The sequence below is a fragment of the Oryx dammah genome, unplaced genomic scaffold, assembly GCF_014754425.2.
Source record: "Oryx dammah isolate SB20612 unplaced genomic scaffold, SCBI_Odam_1.1 HiC_scaffold_2, whole genome shotgun sequence".
Lineage (NCBI taxonomy): Eukaryota > Metazoa > Chordata > Mammalia > Artiodactyla > Bovidae > Oryx > Oryx dammah.
The window spans coordinates 88,668,702-88,685,830 of record NW_024070186.1 but is presented as its reverse complement, the minus strand read 5'-3'; the positions used below and the strand labels follow the sequence as shown (position 1 = coordinate 88,685,830).

The following is a 17,129-nucleotide window of genomic DNA, read 5'->3' as shown; positions in this document are numbered from 1 at the left end:
AAATTTCTTGAGTAGGAACACTTGTGGATTGTGGTTGTCTTAAAAAATATGAAACAATTTAACATTATCTGGACAATGGATTCTTTCCAGACTATACTGTGGAATCATAGAATCATCTAGTCCAGCATTTAATAGTATGTCTTGATTCTTTCTAGAATATCTACAATATTGTTTGAATACTCAAGGCATGGGGGGACTCCACCATCTGTTCTCTGATAACAGACTTACTATGAAACAGGAATGATGGTTTCCTGAGAACAAATGCTTCAATATCAAGACATGCAAAGATAGCACTCGGCTGCCAATAACAAACTGCACCACAGTTACAAACGTAGACCAAGAGCTGGTAAGTAATATTAGTTATAATGATGATTTTGTGACATACTAAAAATGTCAGATAGATTTTAGCACTATGAGGGTACTATAGGTATTAGAATGTAATTGAACCAAAATGATGCTCGAGAGAAATTCTGAAGTAAATGTGCAAATTAGGCTATCTAGTATAAACTAGAACTGCCTAAGTCATTCTGTTCCTTAGTAAAAGAGAACCACATAAAGCATTTATACAGCAGAGCGTTTGTTATTAGTTTCTGAGATCTATTTCGGTCATCCGCAACTGGTGGTGTGGAAAGGAAAAGAAGGCTGCAGAGACTGAACAAGCAGCATGCACTGTGGTATCCTTTATTTAAAAATTGTGAGCTAACTACAGTTGTAGTGTTCTCATTTACCATTCTGATGGCATAATAAACTGGGAGAACATTAACACAACTTCAAGAAGGCATCAAAAAACCTGTAAACAAAAATACACACCACACATGCGCACACGTATACAACATACACGCACACGAAGGTTATAGTCTAAATACAATGAAAAGTGATGAAGAAAAGCTTTGAATGCTCTAAATCAACTTTAAAATGCTTTATTATAATAAACTGTGGTAATACTGTGGCTATTATGAAAAATATTGTAACTGCTTAAAAAGCAAAATACTGGCAATTTGAAACTAGCAGCAAGAAGCAGAGAAAAATAGAATGGAAGATAACATAAGACTAAGTAACATCAAAATTCTAATGCTGATACTGTGTAGGATTGCACTGAAGTAATTTAAAATTGTTTCTTAAAGAACTCTTTAAAAGTCCTTTGAAATATTAAACTGCTGCACTTTACAAATAGTGGATCAAAAGAAAAAAGTATTTGGAATGTTACACACACACAGAGGAAATGTATTAGGCATATCAGTTTATGGTCTTTGTTTATGACCTGCAAAAAGTTTTATGAAGAAAAATTTAAGTGCCAATGTAGTGAAAGAAAGTTAGAAATTCCTAAAGATGCAACTCTGAGTGCATGTATCAGGTTAAGAATATATTTCAAGGTTGGGGGCAAGGCATGACTGATGCACATCCAAGAAGAACCTTGTGGAACCCAGAAGGTACACAGAACTGTTTGGAACATGTTTAAAAATGAAGGTATATTAAACTCAGACTATCCTGGCTGAGATTCCAAAGTACATGGAGTTCTATAGCTCTTCAGTTGAAATCTGTTTCATAGTCGCCAATAAATAATTAAGACTAACTTCTCAGCAAACTGCTTTTTCATACATTCAAACACAAAAATCTTTACCACACGTGCAGAGCTGATATTCTAAACAGCACAAATATGAATCCTGGTTTCAGGAGAAAAAAGCACACTAACAATGATTTTTTCCCCATAGGTTCTTATAAAATGTCTGAAGCTGCTAGACATCTTCAGAGGGGTAAGTTTAGATTTCCTACTGATTTTGGAAGAAAGGAGATTTTATTTTTCTAAGGAAGCCAGTCATCCATGAGAGCAGGAGATATGTCTTCAGAATCTAGGAAGTGTCCCTAATGATTAAACTCATGGCAAGTCCAGATCCAGAAAAACTGGCAGGTAGAACAGGGGATGGAAATTAAAAGTGCAAATGTCTATGGTATACTTTGGAAATAATGTGCCTCATAAATTAAAATGGCTCAACTGCCTGCAGAATGAAGTGTCACAGGCCTGGAGAAGACCCAGTTCCCTGGAGGAGGAGCTGGGGAGTCCCCATATCCAGGGACCCTTGGGTTGGCTGTGACCAGAGGGTCTTATTTTTCATGAGTGCTTTCAGTTGGGGAATTCATGACTTTGCCCAGATAAAGCTCCCTTTTGGTTACTTTTTCTCTAAAATCAGTTAGTCAGAAAGTTACTGGTAATTTCCCTAAATGAAATCTAGCTGTACTAGCATCTTAAGGTGCCAGCTAATTTAAAGTAATGCCCATCAATAATGCTGCTGGGTGTCAATCACTGCTGCTGAAGAATCAACCCCCAAATAACCTAACTAAATAATCTATCACACTGGGTGCTTTTACTATCTTGCAGGGTTTTTTTTTTTTTTTTTTTTTGAGCTTTAGAGAAATAGTCTTTGTAATATGACTTAGACACTGCTTCTCTCTGGCTTTGTTTCACTCTTCCTCCTCCTCTTCTCCCCCTTCCCCTTCTCCTTCCTCCATGGTTTCCACGATGAGCTCTGCTGTGCAGGTGGCTTCTCCAAGACTATTGACAGCCTTGCAGGTGTACTTGGCATCATCATCCCCGCAAACATCACTAATGATTAAAGAGCAGTTCCCATCCTCGTCGTAGTCTATCTGGAAGTGGCGGGACTCCCGGATTGATTGGTCATCTTTGAACCAGACGACTTCAGGGTCCGGGTATCCTGCATCACAGGGAGGGAACACGAGTTGCAGAAACTATTATTTAAGGTTTCCCCACACAAACTCTTGAACTACCTCTAATGATTAAGGGGATAGAGGGGGGAAAATATGTTAGCTTTTAGCATCTATTTTGATATTTACACTTGAATATGGGCATATATTATAAATACTCATGTCTGAAACTTCACATCAGGTATTGTGCATGTAACCCGTACTTCTCATCCATGCAGGGCTTGTGCCACCTCCCATCTTAATACAGATATAGATTATTCTCTGAACACTGCCACAACTCTAATCACATCCTTAGAACTAACTATCTTCTTGGGTTAAAAGGAAAATTTTTTTTTATCCTGTATACAAGTTGAACTTAAGGACTTCCCTGGAGGCACAGTGCATAAGAATTGGCTGCCAGTGCAGGGGACACAGGCTCAATCCCTGGTTCGGGTAGAATTCACACGCCATGGAGCAACTAAGCCTATGCCCCACAATTACTGAGCTTGCATGCTGCAACTACTGAGGCCCAAGTACCTAGAGCCTGTGCTTCACAAGAAAAGAAGCCAGCAAAATGAGAAGCCTGAACGCCATGACAAAGAGTAGGCCCCTCTTGCAGCAACTAGAGAAAGCCCCACAAAAAAAGCAACAAAGAAAGACCCAGTGTAGCCATTAAAAAAAACAAAAAACAAAAAAAAACCCCTTGAACTTAAATAAATTTAAATTTTAAAAAAATGAGAGTCAGTAAAAATGGGTGCAAGAGATCTTTTGAGGGTGTTGGAAATGTTTTAAAATTGGATTCTGATAAAGACTGCACAATTGTGTAAATTTCTAAAAATAATTGAATTATATACTTAAAATGGGTAAATTTTATGGTATATAAATTATAATTTGAAGGTGATAACAACCTGTAAAACATAAATTGGAGGAACTGATAATACTGCTAAGAAAAAGAAAGCAGTATTTGTCTTAATCTGATCCAAAGACAGACAATATGCCTGTAGATAAACAGACACTGACCACGCTGATTAGTCTCATTTTTATGTATTAGTCATATTGCTGCAAAGTTCAGCAATAAAAATGTTTTCTGCCTTCTAATTGACTTGTTTTTAAATTTTTGGAGTTGTTTCACAGGACAAAACTGTATCCCCAACTAGAATAAAAATTACACAGAACAACTTAAGAATTCTAACATGTTTTTCAAGTAGGATTTTGTTTTTATCGAACAGCATCCATATGCTTTAATTTCCCCTCGGCACTTCAGTCAAAGTAATGCAAATACCAAGAAAATAATCCCAAAGAGAAAAGTAAGCAAAAAGATAATTATTATATAATATTTTCTAAAAAAATAAAGGAAAAGGAACTTAAGACCCAAAGACAGTGGTGATGGTGAGAGCTACAAGCCGTGGCCCCCAAGCTCTCAGCAGAGCCCCCTATCTGAGCACTTCTGCGCTAGCAAAGGCAGCACATCCACTCTGAAACAATTGGATGAAACACACGAAAGACGATGGTAGGCCAGGCGTTTATAAGCCAACTTGATAATACAGTGATGCAGGAGGAAAATTGTTTCTTCATTCCTAACTTTGGGCTATTTTACCCAAAAGGCATCATCTAGCCAGATTGCTGGCGACTCTTACAGCGTGGGAGGCCCAGTTTGTTCTTTCTGCTGTCCGGCGCTCTGCTGCCTTGGGGCAGTTAGTCTGACTGAAAGCGGCAGAAAGCCCTGCAACTCTGTCACATGACAGTCACAGGCTTGAAGCAGAGAGGCCTGTCTCATCACACCTCGTACCTTTCTAGAATGTTGCCGTCTGTGGAAACTTAAATGCTGTGTGTCACCAGCACTGCTGACTCCTCCGGTGCTATGCTAAGATCCCTTAGGGCTCTTTGCGCTCCAACAACTCACTGTGACCACGTTATTTCTGGCTGGCAGAGAAGCACAGGGCAGACAGGCCTGCATCCTAACTTCCCTCTGTCTGAAGTTATATCTGCACTTAACCAGTCCCACAGCTTTCCCCTATGACTCCATGACATATTTAAAAGATTTAAAAGGTTTCCCCTTTCTATCTGGGTCATCTCACAGAGTCCCCAGAGCCACTCAGGGCATTAGACACTGTCTTACAGAGGAGGGCCTGGGCTTCAGAAGAGCTAAAACACTGCCCCAGGTCACACAGGCCGCTGATTAACAGCAGAGATGTCTTCTCCCCATACTATACTCTGCACCAGCCTTCCTGTGAGAGCCTTTTGTGGTCAGTTCACATGCTTCCTAGAAGCTTGCAAAGCTCATTTCAATAAGCACGTTCCAGAGCCAAATAGGTCCATGATAAACCACTTTTAACTTGGGTCTAGTGGCTGATGTAAGTGGGTGAAATATCAGAGTGACTAAACAGCACTGTTCTTCAGTAGGTGGAGGGGGGCAGCGGGCCAACTCCTCCTGATCCGTTTTCCCTCACAGCCTGGCTGTTCCAGAACTGCCATCTTGCCGAGAGCACACAGCAGGGGCCCACTGGCCCGCCACACCCCCTGTACAGGGAAGGACGGCTGGAGACTCACCTTCAATCTTGCAGTCAAATCTAGCAGCACTTCCCTCCACAACTTCTAAATCACGAATGGTCTTGGAAAAGTAGGGTTTTACATGGGGCTTCTCCTCAGCGACAGCCTCCAGGAAAGCTTGGGAGACATCTTCTAGAAGGTAAGGAAGAGGATGTGGCCATTTCTTTATTCCCTGTTCTCTCCTCTTCCCTGGTTTAAAAGAGCTGGCTTTTTTTTTTTTTCCAAATTGTTATGATTTAGCAAATAATACAGCTTAGAGGACTGAATCATAAGCACACCTTTCTCTTGGGGACAGGGTAGCCTGCTGCCAAATAGTTTTGGCAGAAGAGAGAACTGTGACCAAACTGGGGAAATGTTTGGACTTCCCCCTTCCTTATGCTGACACATTGGAAAAGGAAATAATCTTTAAAAAGGATTTTTGGCTGCATTTCATGCCGTTTCAGGATCCAGTTGAGGGTATCTAAGAAGCACGGGAGCATACCAGCCCACCAGCCCTCGGGCCTCTTCCTACCCTCCTCCCAGGGTGGCAGCAGCAGGCCTTTCATCTGCTCCTTGGGACGGAAGAGACAGATCTTAGAGGCGTTGTTGACTTGCCTATTGCCTGCCGTGGAGCAGTCTATTCCACAAGGATGCTGCCTTCACAGTGTGTGACCCTGGACCAGGATTTGGGACTGGTCCAGGGAAAAGCCGTAACTTGGAGGGGTTCCTGACCCTCTCCTTCCCCTTCAGGCTATTTCTGGGACATCTGGGGAGAGGCAGGGGTGGAGAAGGAGGGACCAGGCCCACGCGCAGCAGAGTCGGTCCCCGGCTACATCAGGGCAGCTCAGTAAGCAGTTTCATCAATTATCCCTTAGGCACAACGGGATCTAGACTCAACTTCTAGCCTCTGGATACCAAAGGAATCAGGCAGCGGGGAGGTGGTGTCTCAGGCTAAATGAGGCACCTCAAGATGATAGAGGCTATACCCTACATGTATCAAAGCAAGAGGGGGCCGAGGCCTTCAATGAGGAGATAGATGGGGTAGCATTTCTAAGACAGTGGGCAAGCAACTAACCCTGCTGGACTTTAGGAGGGGCCCTGCCAATCACCGTCTACCCAATTCAAATAACATGTTTCAGCGTCACAAAAACTACCAAAAAATATGGACTACCTGAGTCAACTTTTATTAAAAGACCAGCACAAAGACACATTAAAAAAATTGAAGCATATTTTTAAAAAGCGCACCACTATATGTGACTTATTTATGTCTGCCTGTCATACAAACATTGCTTTTGTAATAAGAAGGAAACTTTTCGTGCAGTTTCTGCTAATTTTTGTGTAAAGTATAGGGAAAAGACCATCTAGTTCTATTAAACAAAGAATAACTTTCCCTCTGAAAATAGTTCAACCTCAGGTGAAACAGTTAAAAAGCAATTACTAGATTTAGTAATTATTGTCAGGGCAATGTAAAAGTAGTTTTGAATTTTCCCTTGTGGGTTGTATTAATGAAAAATAAAATCAATCTCCCACCTTAAAAAAAAAAAACACCTCTAAATCCCCCTGCAACCCCCAACCCTTCCTTTCTCACCATCTGGCTGAAGAAAATCTCTCTGGAGTCCCTTACCTTCAGATTCTAGTTTTTCTGCATTGAGCGGGCTGGTTGGTGACCCTGTTGAGGATTTCCTGCCACTGAGCCCTGAGATCATTGCCATAGAGGACAGTCTTCCGATGGCTCTCACAGCATTGCCCGTTTTCTGGAAAATAGACACTGGCGTTGGGCTCAGGCGGTGTCCCTGGTTCCAGCTGAGCAGCTCAGGGAGAAAAGCCCAGTCCAGGAGAAGCAGTTGTCCCTGAGATGAGGGCCTCCCAAGTGCTGAGCTCCACCAGAGGAGTGAGCCCAACCTTGCTCTGCTCAGCACTATCAGCGTGTCAGAAGATGTTCGGAGAATGGAATGGGGCCTGGAACCAATGTGTGCGTTAATGTGACTAAACAAGGTCAACATGAGACAAAAACCCTTTTCATACTGTGCTTCAACTCCCATAAAAGGGATAGTTTATATAAAGCAACTGCGGGCTGAGACAGCTCCAAAGACTTATTGCGGACGGGGCCCAGTGGGGCTGTTTCTCATAAAACAATGCTAGTGATAGGATTTTAATTGGGCAAGAGAACAGTTACTACAGATCCCACAGGTCCTGTTGGAAAGACCAAAAAAAAAAAAAACCTTCTGTTGACCACGGGCAAGTAGCCTCTTCAGGCTTAACCTTGCTGGGCTTCAGTTTCCTTCTCTTTATAAGGAGGGGGTTGGACAAGATGATCTCCAAGGTCTCATCTAGTTCTGTTTATGATTCAGATAGTAGATACTTAGGAGATTTGGGGAAACACTCTGCTGGCCCCAGCACAAGTCTTCAGTGGAGTTCTGGAGGGGTGTTCCTCCCTGAGGTATACCCAGGCATCAAAAAGCAGCACCCGAAGAAATTAAAAGCACAGCTCTTGGCTTTTCTGAGTTGAGGCGCCTTGGGAGAGGACAGAATTCCTATTGAAAAAGATGCCAGGACTTGAACATTTTCTTTGTATTGTGAAAATTCTACCAAGCACAGGATTTAGGTCAAGAAGTCCCCAACCACACCTTTAAGATTCTACCCCTTTCCCAAGGTCAATGGAATGAAAGATTAAGATAAGAAACTAAAGCATAACCAGTGCTTTCCAGCCCTGCATCTGAAGCATCTTCTGAGGTATCCAGATGCTGTGCATCAAGGGAGCAGAGGTAGCCACAGACGGGCTACTGAGAGAGGAAGGAGACAGCCTGTGCAAAGGCAACAGCTGGCACTTACCCACTGAGCCTCAAACTGTGCTGGAAAAGCCATTTCTTCCCGAATTAGCTTCACATACTACAGCATTTCAGGCAGGCCAGTATACTTCAGTTAAAAGATTATTTCAAAAGTAAAGAATTTCAGAGTAACTCAGGAATCATACAGAAAATGTGTGTATGTGTGGTTTAAGCAGAGACCTACTCCTGTACCCACAGTCACTTTCCTGTTACGTCACATCCCATCCTGGCTGTAGACTCCTTTCACGCACTCTCGACAGGCATTCCATCTCGCCCTGTCCTCTGGCCATCCACCCTCTCACATAACACTGTGTAGTGTGGTTATGCCCCTGGCCCTCTGGCCCACAGTGAAGCTAGATCACTCTGAAAGGAACCCAGGAGGCCCCAGGGGTGGGTGATGAAGAGAGAAGAAGGTGACAGATGATGACCCACTGTGTGCAGAAGCACTGTGGCCCTGCAGAGAATGCCCTGGCAGACAGACCACCTGGCAACTTGCACACTCTTCTGGGAGAAGTTGTTACTGGTGACATCATTGATCTGTTTGTTCTGCCAGCTGGAGTGTGGGGAGACCCAGCTCTTCCCAAGGGGAGCTTACCCTGACCTCAGGAATGGCTCAGAGGCGGTGTCAGCCATAGCCGCCCTCCCTATTTAATCCCCATCGGACTAGACTACTTCCTAACCAGGCCTTCTCAGACAGTTCATTCTTAACAAAGGACAGGTTAGTTCTCTAACCACTGATTATGCTGTGACCTTGTACAAGTCAGTTCCCCTCCCTGGGCCTTATAGTTGGACCGGAAGATTTGACTCTCCCTGCAGCTCTAGTTTTCTACAGAAAGACATAGAAATGGTAGCAGGGAATGGTCCCCTTGAATCCATGGGCTCTCTAATCCCAAAGAACCTGGGGCAGGACTGTCTTCACTTGTATGGTGTAGAAAAGTGAAGTCTTTCCTCTTCTATTAACAAAATGACTCATAGGAAGCTAAGAGAACAAGGCAAATCAAACTATAACATTTCAGAGGAGGCAGCAAATAACAAACAAATAGACCACACACTAGGGGAAATTTTCCATCAAATGGAGCGATAGACCATATAATTTAGAAAACAGGGAGAAATGTAAGCACTCGATAAAGAAAATCTTAACAATAACCTACACACCAGAAGTCAATCTTTGGAAGCTGATTCATGGAGAAAAAAAGTTGGTGGGGAAGTTATTTATCAGAACTGGAAAAGAACAATATATGTTCTAGCCTTCCAGTTTTATGCCTTTGAGCTGAAAATAGGTTGCTGCTTTGCTAACCAAGACTTTTGGAAATGTTTAAAAGATCACCAAGGGAAGTTTCAGTTCTTGAGAAGCTCCATCCTTGTTTTGAGGAAGCCTTTTTTCTTATTGGAGAGCAATTGCCTACACTGGTTTTCTGTGTTTTAGGCGGGCAGAGTCTGTCAACGGTTTTCCTAACACAGCACAGACTCCCTCCCCTGGGAAAAGCAGCAAGAATGACTAACCAGCCTGGTTTCCCAGGACTGAGGGATTACCCGGAATGAGAGTTTTTCCAGGGATAAAGCTGAGACAGACCCTGGAAAATCCAGGCAAGGTGATCACCCTAAAGCCAGGCAGCCATCATGGACCCTACCTACACACCGACAGCCCCAAGACTACAATTTCCCATGAGAATGCATATTATCTAAATGTAATGGCCAGGAGTGCCGTATTCCCTGGTGGCTCAGTGGCAAAGAATCATCTTGCAATGCAGGAGACGCAGGTTCAATCCTTGGGTCGGGAAGATCTCCTGGAGAAGTAAATGGCAACCCACTCCATGGAAAATCCCATGGACAGAGAAGCCTGGCAGGCTACAGGCCATGGGGTTGCAAAGAGTCAGACAGGACTTAGTGACTAAACAACAACAACAAGGGCCAAGGACTCCATGCAATATTGGGTCAAAACCCTTCTTCCCCAAGGCCCTTTGGTCTATAGTACTGAAGTCTTTGTAGTTCTCAGAGAACAAAGACAGCTGCCCACAAGCCTCCAATTCATAGTCCTTTGCTTCCATTTTGCAATGCAGAAGTCCTGTTGTCCTGCTCAACTTGCCCACCCTCAATGCTACTACTCACCATTTCTTTTCATCATTCTTTTGATATGTTTAAAAAAAAAAAAAACCCAACCCCACTCTCTTTCAGAACAACTTCATTCTAAGATCAGTAATATGATTAGTCATCTATCTATTGCCTTGCTTGTTAGGATTTGTTCCCATGTTACTACCCTCCCCGTTTATGAAAACAACACCCAGATGATAACTAGGAACCGTTTCTCAGGCAGCTGTAGAGTCTGGGCCACATGCCCCTCTCCCCTCCATCACAGTGCTCCCTTTTCTATCCCTCTCCACTGGACTCTGCCTCACCACACTGAGCGTCAGCTGCTCCAAGAGGGAACCCCTACTCCAGGGGTGCCAAGGTCTTGGTATCCAGAGCTGAAAATGTGGAAAACATTTTCCTAAGGAAGAAATGTAACACAACATGGTAAGAGGCAGCTGAACTATTACCAGCTTCAGGGGCATTATGTGTTCAATGGGATTTGGTAGACTACTTTTCCATGTAATTTTATGAAGCCTCACCACTGTTTCTGTAGAAAAGCTATTTACAAATGCTGCTACCTATGTTAAAATAGGAAGTTAATGTTCCTTCTCGGAATTCTTCATTTTCTTTCTCATTTTCAAAAAACCTTATGGCTAATAACACTATAAACAGCAATAAAACACATAAGTGATTAAAATATCGCCATAAATTATGGTTTCCTGACCCATCTGACTGAAAAATTCCATGTATTTTCTTTGGAATCTCCGTATCTCTTCTCTGCGCCTATCCCTTGGGTTTAGGCTCTTTTTCTGCTTTGGTTCACCAGCAGATGTGTGGGTGCTCCCAGAAGCTTGATGTGATAAGGCTGCCCTTTAACCCACAGCCTCGTCCAAGCAAAACCCAGTGAGATTTCCTGCTCTGAGAACGGCCCCGCCCCCACACCAGTCACCCCATGCGCTTCAGAAATACTGCTATTTCTTTGAGATCTACTGGCCACAGGATCATTCATAAAGCCAACCCTTGATTTTGAGGCTTCTCCCCCCATTTAAAAAAAATAACATTTGCTCCTCTGATTTTACTGGATCCTATTGGCACCAGAAGGTGAGGGAAGCAGCACGGCATTCCCACTCGCCAGGTACTTGAGCAAAGTGAGGAGATCACTCAACTGCAGGAGGAGGGTAACAAAGAACAGACTCCCGCTGCAGGGGGCCTGCTGAGATGCTCAGGGGGCCTGCTGAGATGCGCAGGGGGCGGAGGCCCTCAGACCCACACTCCCGAAGTCCCTGACTCTCCTGCTTCTCTCAGCCTTTCAATGGCCTGTGGTTTAGTCATTCTGTGTGGCAAATCACCAGTGTCCCAGTTGCCCCTAGAACAATGATTTCTTTTTCTCTGCCACAAAGGCAAGGTCTAAAGCCCTGGTCCCCTGAATGCCCAGCTAAAAGACTTCTCCTGTCAGGCCGGCATGACCAGGGTGAGGTCCAGCTCATAGCTCTGAGCTTTTTCCTCCGTCTGTGCTGTTATCCCCTCCTCTCTGTGTTTCACCCATGTTCCATGGCCAACTTCAAACTCCTGCCCTTGGCAGCCTTTCCTGACAACCACATCCAGCTCTGGTGTGATTGGCTCCATCCTCTGTCCACACTCACATATATGGGTATGGAAAACTATAGTGATCGTTTATAATTCTAGCTGTGTGTTATGTCCTTTTATGTCTATTTGCTTTTCAGGTCTCTGTTTCACTATATACTCACTGAGTATAGAAACCATGTACTCTCCAGTAGCCCAGGAATTTTATACTACTAGCAGTGATAATAAAAATAAAATAGAGGATGATAAGTTCTGTATGGATTTGGATGATAATTTTCTCCATCTGGTAACAATCAGAAGCAATTTGTGTCATTAAATTGTGTGTTGTTAAGACTGTGTAACTGGAGCTAGTCCCTGGGTTTGAATGCTGGCTTTCCCATGCTTACTAGCTGTGATCCTGGGTGACATTCCTAACTTTTCTCTGCCTTGTTTATCTGAGAATTGGGGATAACAGTAGTACCCGCCTCCCAGGATTAACAGACAATTTGCATAGAAAGTGCTTTGAATGTTCCCTGACACATAGCCAGCTCTCCGTACATCTTAGCTACTGATCTCATTTGTGAACACTTACTATGTGCCAGGTAATGTACTAGAGGTTAGATGATGATCATTTCATACAATCCTCAACGAGGCTGTGATTTGGTACCACTGTTATCCCCATGTTATAGATGAGTAAATGAAGGCACAGCAAGCAAGGTTAAGTAACTTGGTTAAGGATTCGCAGCTAGTAATGCACAACCCCCCATGTCTCTCATTGTAGATCACATGCCCAGCTCCTTCATGGTAAAAAATGTTAAAACCATCACACTGCCTATAACAATATCCCATTCTCCAGGGTTGCCAAATAGTCCTGCAAGTGACATTGCTCATCCCTACCCACAAAGACATGAAATGTCAGTCTTGGTCCCAGACTATTTCAGAAATAAATGTAAACATTTTTATGGAGTGAGGTCAGGGCAAGTTGGGAATGAGGGTGGCTTGAATAAAGCAATTATGAGGGGCAAGAGACCAGTCCAAAGTGACCCCTGCCATTACCTGCCATTTCCTTCTTGCCATGTACTTCTTCATCCGGTCCTTGGAGAGTTTCTTGGCTTCCATGTTCTTGGTGTCTTTCATTAGCCATGGATGCTGAAGGCACTGGGTACAGTTCAAGCGGTTTCTGATAGAGGCAGAGATCAGAGGATTTCTGAGCAGAAGGGGATCTCAGAGACTGCTGGTCAGACCAGAAACAGGAGGTCACCTGTCCCTAGATACATGGGGCAGAGCCCATGGCTCTCTGCCCCCAATCCATCCACTGTGATGAGAATCATGGTGATCTTAACCTTTTTCCTCTCTTGGTCTGGGTTACACTGACTAGACCCAGGACAGATTAGTGTTAAGCAGGCCTAAACACTGATGGGCAGCTGGAGTCTCATGACCTGCCCTTGGGGTCTAGAGAGGCTAAGTGCTGGAGGACAGAGATGTCTTGGAATGACTGGCACCATATTCCAGGGCGGGGTCATTCTGCTGGTCACATGAGAGCTGGGACCTGTGGATGAGAGATCCTTCTACCTCTTTGTCTGATGGAGGGAAGAATGAAACCTTAAGTCCAAATCTTCAAGAATCAGTGAACTCTCAAGTCTTACGGTGTGGTGGAGCATCAGGTTTTTGCCTATTAAAACTCAAAAGAGGTATGTCTTATGTTCAACCTATGAATTATGACAACCTTAGACCTGCACTGTAATTCATTTAATTTTCTAAAAGCTCTGGGAATCTAGACATATTTCAGGGCTATCACCTTAATTATAGAAGGACTAGTAAAGTCCAAAGCACCAAGTGCTAACATACATAGAAAATGAGTAAAAGTAAATTTGCTAAATATAGAAAAATGTAGTGATCTTTATAAGTGGATATGGATTATTTTAATTTTCATATATTCAAAATTTGTACTATATATATTATTTATAATAGAAAACATTTTTAAAAGTGCTGATAGATGGAGATTTCTGGTTGAAGACATGCTGAGTTTGAGTTTATAGGAATCTAGTGTCTTGATCTATATGAAATCAAGTCATGGGTGAGTCCATTTTACAAGCACAGAGGAGCCAGCACACTGCTGAATAAACTCAAGATCAGATGAGAAGATAGGTGATATAAACAATATCTCATTTACCAAACCACATGTAAACGAAGCCTGGTAGACAGAAGCCATCCTTGGACCAGAGTCATTAGGAGGGAGGCTTCCATCTCCCTGGGGCACCTTGGAAGTAGGGATCCCTCACACCAGAAGGAAATCCAGCACTGCCCTCCCCCCAAAACATCCGGATCTTCCCTGGGTCAGGCCTACTTCTGATATAAAGACTGAGACAGCAAAATGCTAAGAGGACCTCACTGTCAAAGAGTGTGGACTGTCTCCTCTGGTGAGGAGTTTGGCCCAGAGCTGGCTACAAAGGACCAAGAGGTGGGTGTGTAACCAGAAAACCAGACAGAACCACTTAAGAGACCCCCTAACCTCATTCCTTTAGCAACTGCACTCTCCTATCCCAAACAGGATTTCTTCCAGAGTAGGCAAGATGAGGGACAGCCTCGGAGGGGCGGGGCGGGGTGTGGAGTTGCGGGGGTGAGTTTCACCATCTTCTGGGGAAGTGCCTAGAGCTGCTCCCATTGCCAAAAGCGACACCCCGTGTTTGAGCCAGGCCTTGCGTCGTCTGGCCACCTGTTCACAGATGAGGCCCCACCTGACGCTGCTACCGCTCCCTTCCCTGGGGCAGGACAGTGCTCCCATCACACAGAGCCTTCCTGCTGTGATGGAGCCTCTTCCCTGCTCCACTGAGTCCTGTCCAGCCACATGCAGGACGCCTCCTCTGCTCTAGCCTCCTCCACTGTTCCAATGCTTCTCTCACTGAAATACTGACGAGCACTTTGGGCATCTGACCTTTCCTCACAGCCTCAGGCTATCTACATGCCTGAACACTCCAGCCTCCTGATGTCTGCAGATGTTTTATACAGTCATCCACTGACCACCTTGGCAGCTCCGTGCAGCCCTGCGAGGTGGGGCTGGGGAACCTGACAGGTTGCACTGTTAGTGGGACAGAGATGGAGCTGGGATAGCAGTCTCATCGACCAGTGGTAGAAGGCGCCTGGCTGTACTCAGGCAGGCAGTTCCTGCATATTATAGCTACTAAAGAAGCATCAAGCCAGAACAGCTGGGAGTATGCTCAGGCCCCACAAATAGGATCTCTTCCCTGAAATCCTCGCAGGATTGCTGCTGGCCACAGCCGCACATGGAAAATAAAAGGGGCTGTTATTATTCATACACGAGCTGCCTCTTCTTTCCCTCAACACTCAGTCAAGGGTTGCTTTTCAAGAGAGGTGTCTGCTTCTAAAGACAGGACAGTGTCCAGCCCCTGGGAGCAGGGGCCCAGGAAGACCCCCTTCTGGGCCCTCATGCACACCGTGCCCACCCTCCTGTCCTGGGGTGCAGAAAAGCCCACCACAGGGAAAGGAAGTCACTGCCTCTGGACCCCAGGCCAGGGTGTGGGGAGCCCCAAAAGACTAAAAGCTCAACTCTTTACTTCATATCCTTCTTCAGCAAGTTGCTGATAAAATCCTTGGCGTCATCGGAGATCTCGTCAAAGGCCTCGTCATCGAAGTCCCAGGTGGCTGAGGTAACGTTGGCTAAGGTTTCGTTATCATTGTCACCCATGAAGGGGGACAGTCCACTGACCCTGGGGATAAGAGAGGAGAGCAGTGAGAGGGCGGTCCCCCAGGAGAGTGCTCACTGAGGTCAGAGGTGAGGGCACCCCCAGCACCCCCGCCTCTCCTCCCACCCAGAAAAGAAGAGGGCATGCTATCAGCCTCACTCTCTGTACTTCTGGGATGCCCCCCGCCTGTTGACACCCCCTGCCTGTGAAGCTGAGGTGGAAGGAGTTTTCTTCAGTTTATCATTTCCACACAGTACAGCAGGGCCTTCCTCCCTATCGTCTGTTCTTCCTGGATGCCCAGGCTAGAACGTGGCCCCACAGAACCTTCTCTAACATGCTGGAGGACAAGTCACCTCCTCCCCTGGGTCCCTCCCCACACCCTGTGGACTGGTCACGTGACACAGCACTCATCGCCCTGCCCTGTCCTGCCCTCTCACCTTTCACCCTCAGCACCAAGAACAGGGCAGCCCATGCAGGGCTCAGCAAGGGTGTCTCCAGGGACGGTGAACCTCAAGCCTGTGCAGTGTGAGTCTGGGGATCCAGCTACACTTGAGTTCAAAACTCCTGAGGCATTTAGGCCAAACCAGAAATCTTCCCTCAAAGGGACCAAGGCCTGTTTGTTTGCTGGGTGACCTTGGACCCCGATTTCTGGGTGTCAGCTTCCTCCTCCATTAGGTGGACAACTTGCTACTGAACTACGGAGTGGTCACCACGCCGCCTCTCCCTGTTCTCTTTCTCCTGAGTCCTCATCATCATGACAGCAGATGTCTGTCAAACACTGACTATGTGCCATGCACTGGGCAGAGAGCTATAGTAGATTCAGTCTTAACACCACTCTTTAACCCAGGTAACTCATCACTTCATTTAACAGATAAGGAAACTGCCACACCAAGTGGGGTGAAATAACTTGCCCAAGGTTTTGCAGTCAGTGAGCCCCTTCTTTAACCACTACTTAGTACAATCATTTCTGGAAAGATGAAGTCAGCCACAGCCTACAGCACTGGCAGGAGGCCTGGTCTGCAATAAAAAGCTTGGTCTGTGACCATAGCTATTACACAGCTCCTCTGTACACAGTTCACCCCCATTGCCTCATCAATCTGTGATACCAGGAATGATTCATTTACCAATAGCTCCAGCCAAATAAAATTTAGAAGGTGAACTATCTCAAAGTCAAATGGAACAGACTTCTGGCTTACTAGCCTCACCTCTGGACACCTCATCTCTGCCCCAACTATCCAGCCTTCTACCTTGATCCAGGGCTAGCCTCATGGGCCTTAGAAGAGCCCCACTCTTGGTTTAATGCTCTGCTGCCATAATTTTGAAATTATTAATAATGTTGCACAAGCCACCCTATTTTTTAATGCTGCACTGGACCCCACAAATTATGTATCTAGTCCTGTCGGACCCTCGAGATGTATTGTGCCATCAACCTTCACAGTTAAGGCTTCACTAACATCCCTTGCCCCAAATCCATCATCATAAACAATAATGCAAACCCTTCGGGAGCTGTTTTGCCATTCAAGAGGCCTCAGCTTATGAAATACACCCGGCCCTGAATATTAAGTTTTGTAAAACAAAACCTATTGCATTTTTGCAAGGAAATCTTGCCATGGGAAGAAGAACCCTCTGGTGAAAATCTTCATTTAAAAAAAAAGAAGAAAGCTTTTCAGAGTGACTGATCTCACCCTAATCAACATATTTGTGCTTTTGAATAAGAGAGTTTTATAGATGGCAT

General features: G+C 44.8%; 1 protein-coding gene across 7 annotated transcripts in view; it reads right to left on the bottom strand.

Moving 5' to 3' along the window:
* Window positions 1-660: 660 nt before the first annotated feature.
* MYLK (myosin light chain kinase) overlaps window positions 661-17,129 on the bottom strand; it is a 195,697-nt gene continuing 179,228 nt past the window's right edge. For 4 of the 7 annotated variants that reach the window (XM_040250400.1, XM_040250401.1, XM_040250399.1 and 1 more), the window contains 5 exons: window positions 15,266-15,418; window positions 12,747-12,870; window positions 6,854-6,983; window positions 5,251-5,382; window positions 2,368-2,711 (listed from right to left, as the gene is read on the bottom strand). In XM_040250400.1, coding sequence (XP_040106334.1) covers window positions 2,461-2,711; window positions 5,251-5,382; window positions 6,854-6,983; window positions 12,747-12,870; window positions 15,266-15,418 — 790 coding nt within the window. In that variant the 3' untranslated portion in view covers window positions 2,368-2,460. Of the gene's footprint in view, window positions 2,712-5,250; window positions 5,383-6,853; window positions 6,984-7,131; window positions 7,153-12,746; window positions 12,871-15,265; window positions 15,419-17,129 lie in introns of those variants that run through there. The other 3 variants (XM_040250388.1, XM_040250395.1, XM_040250403.1) reach the window with 3 other exon arrangements.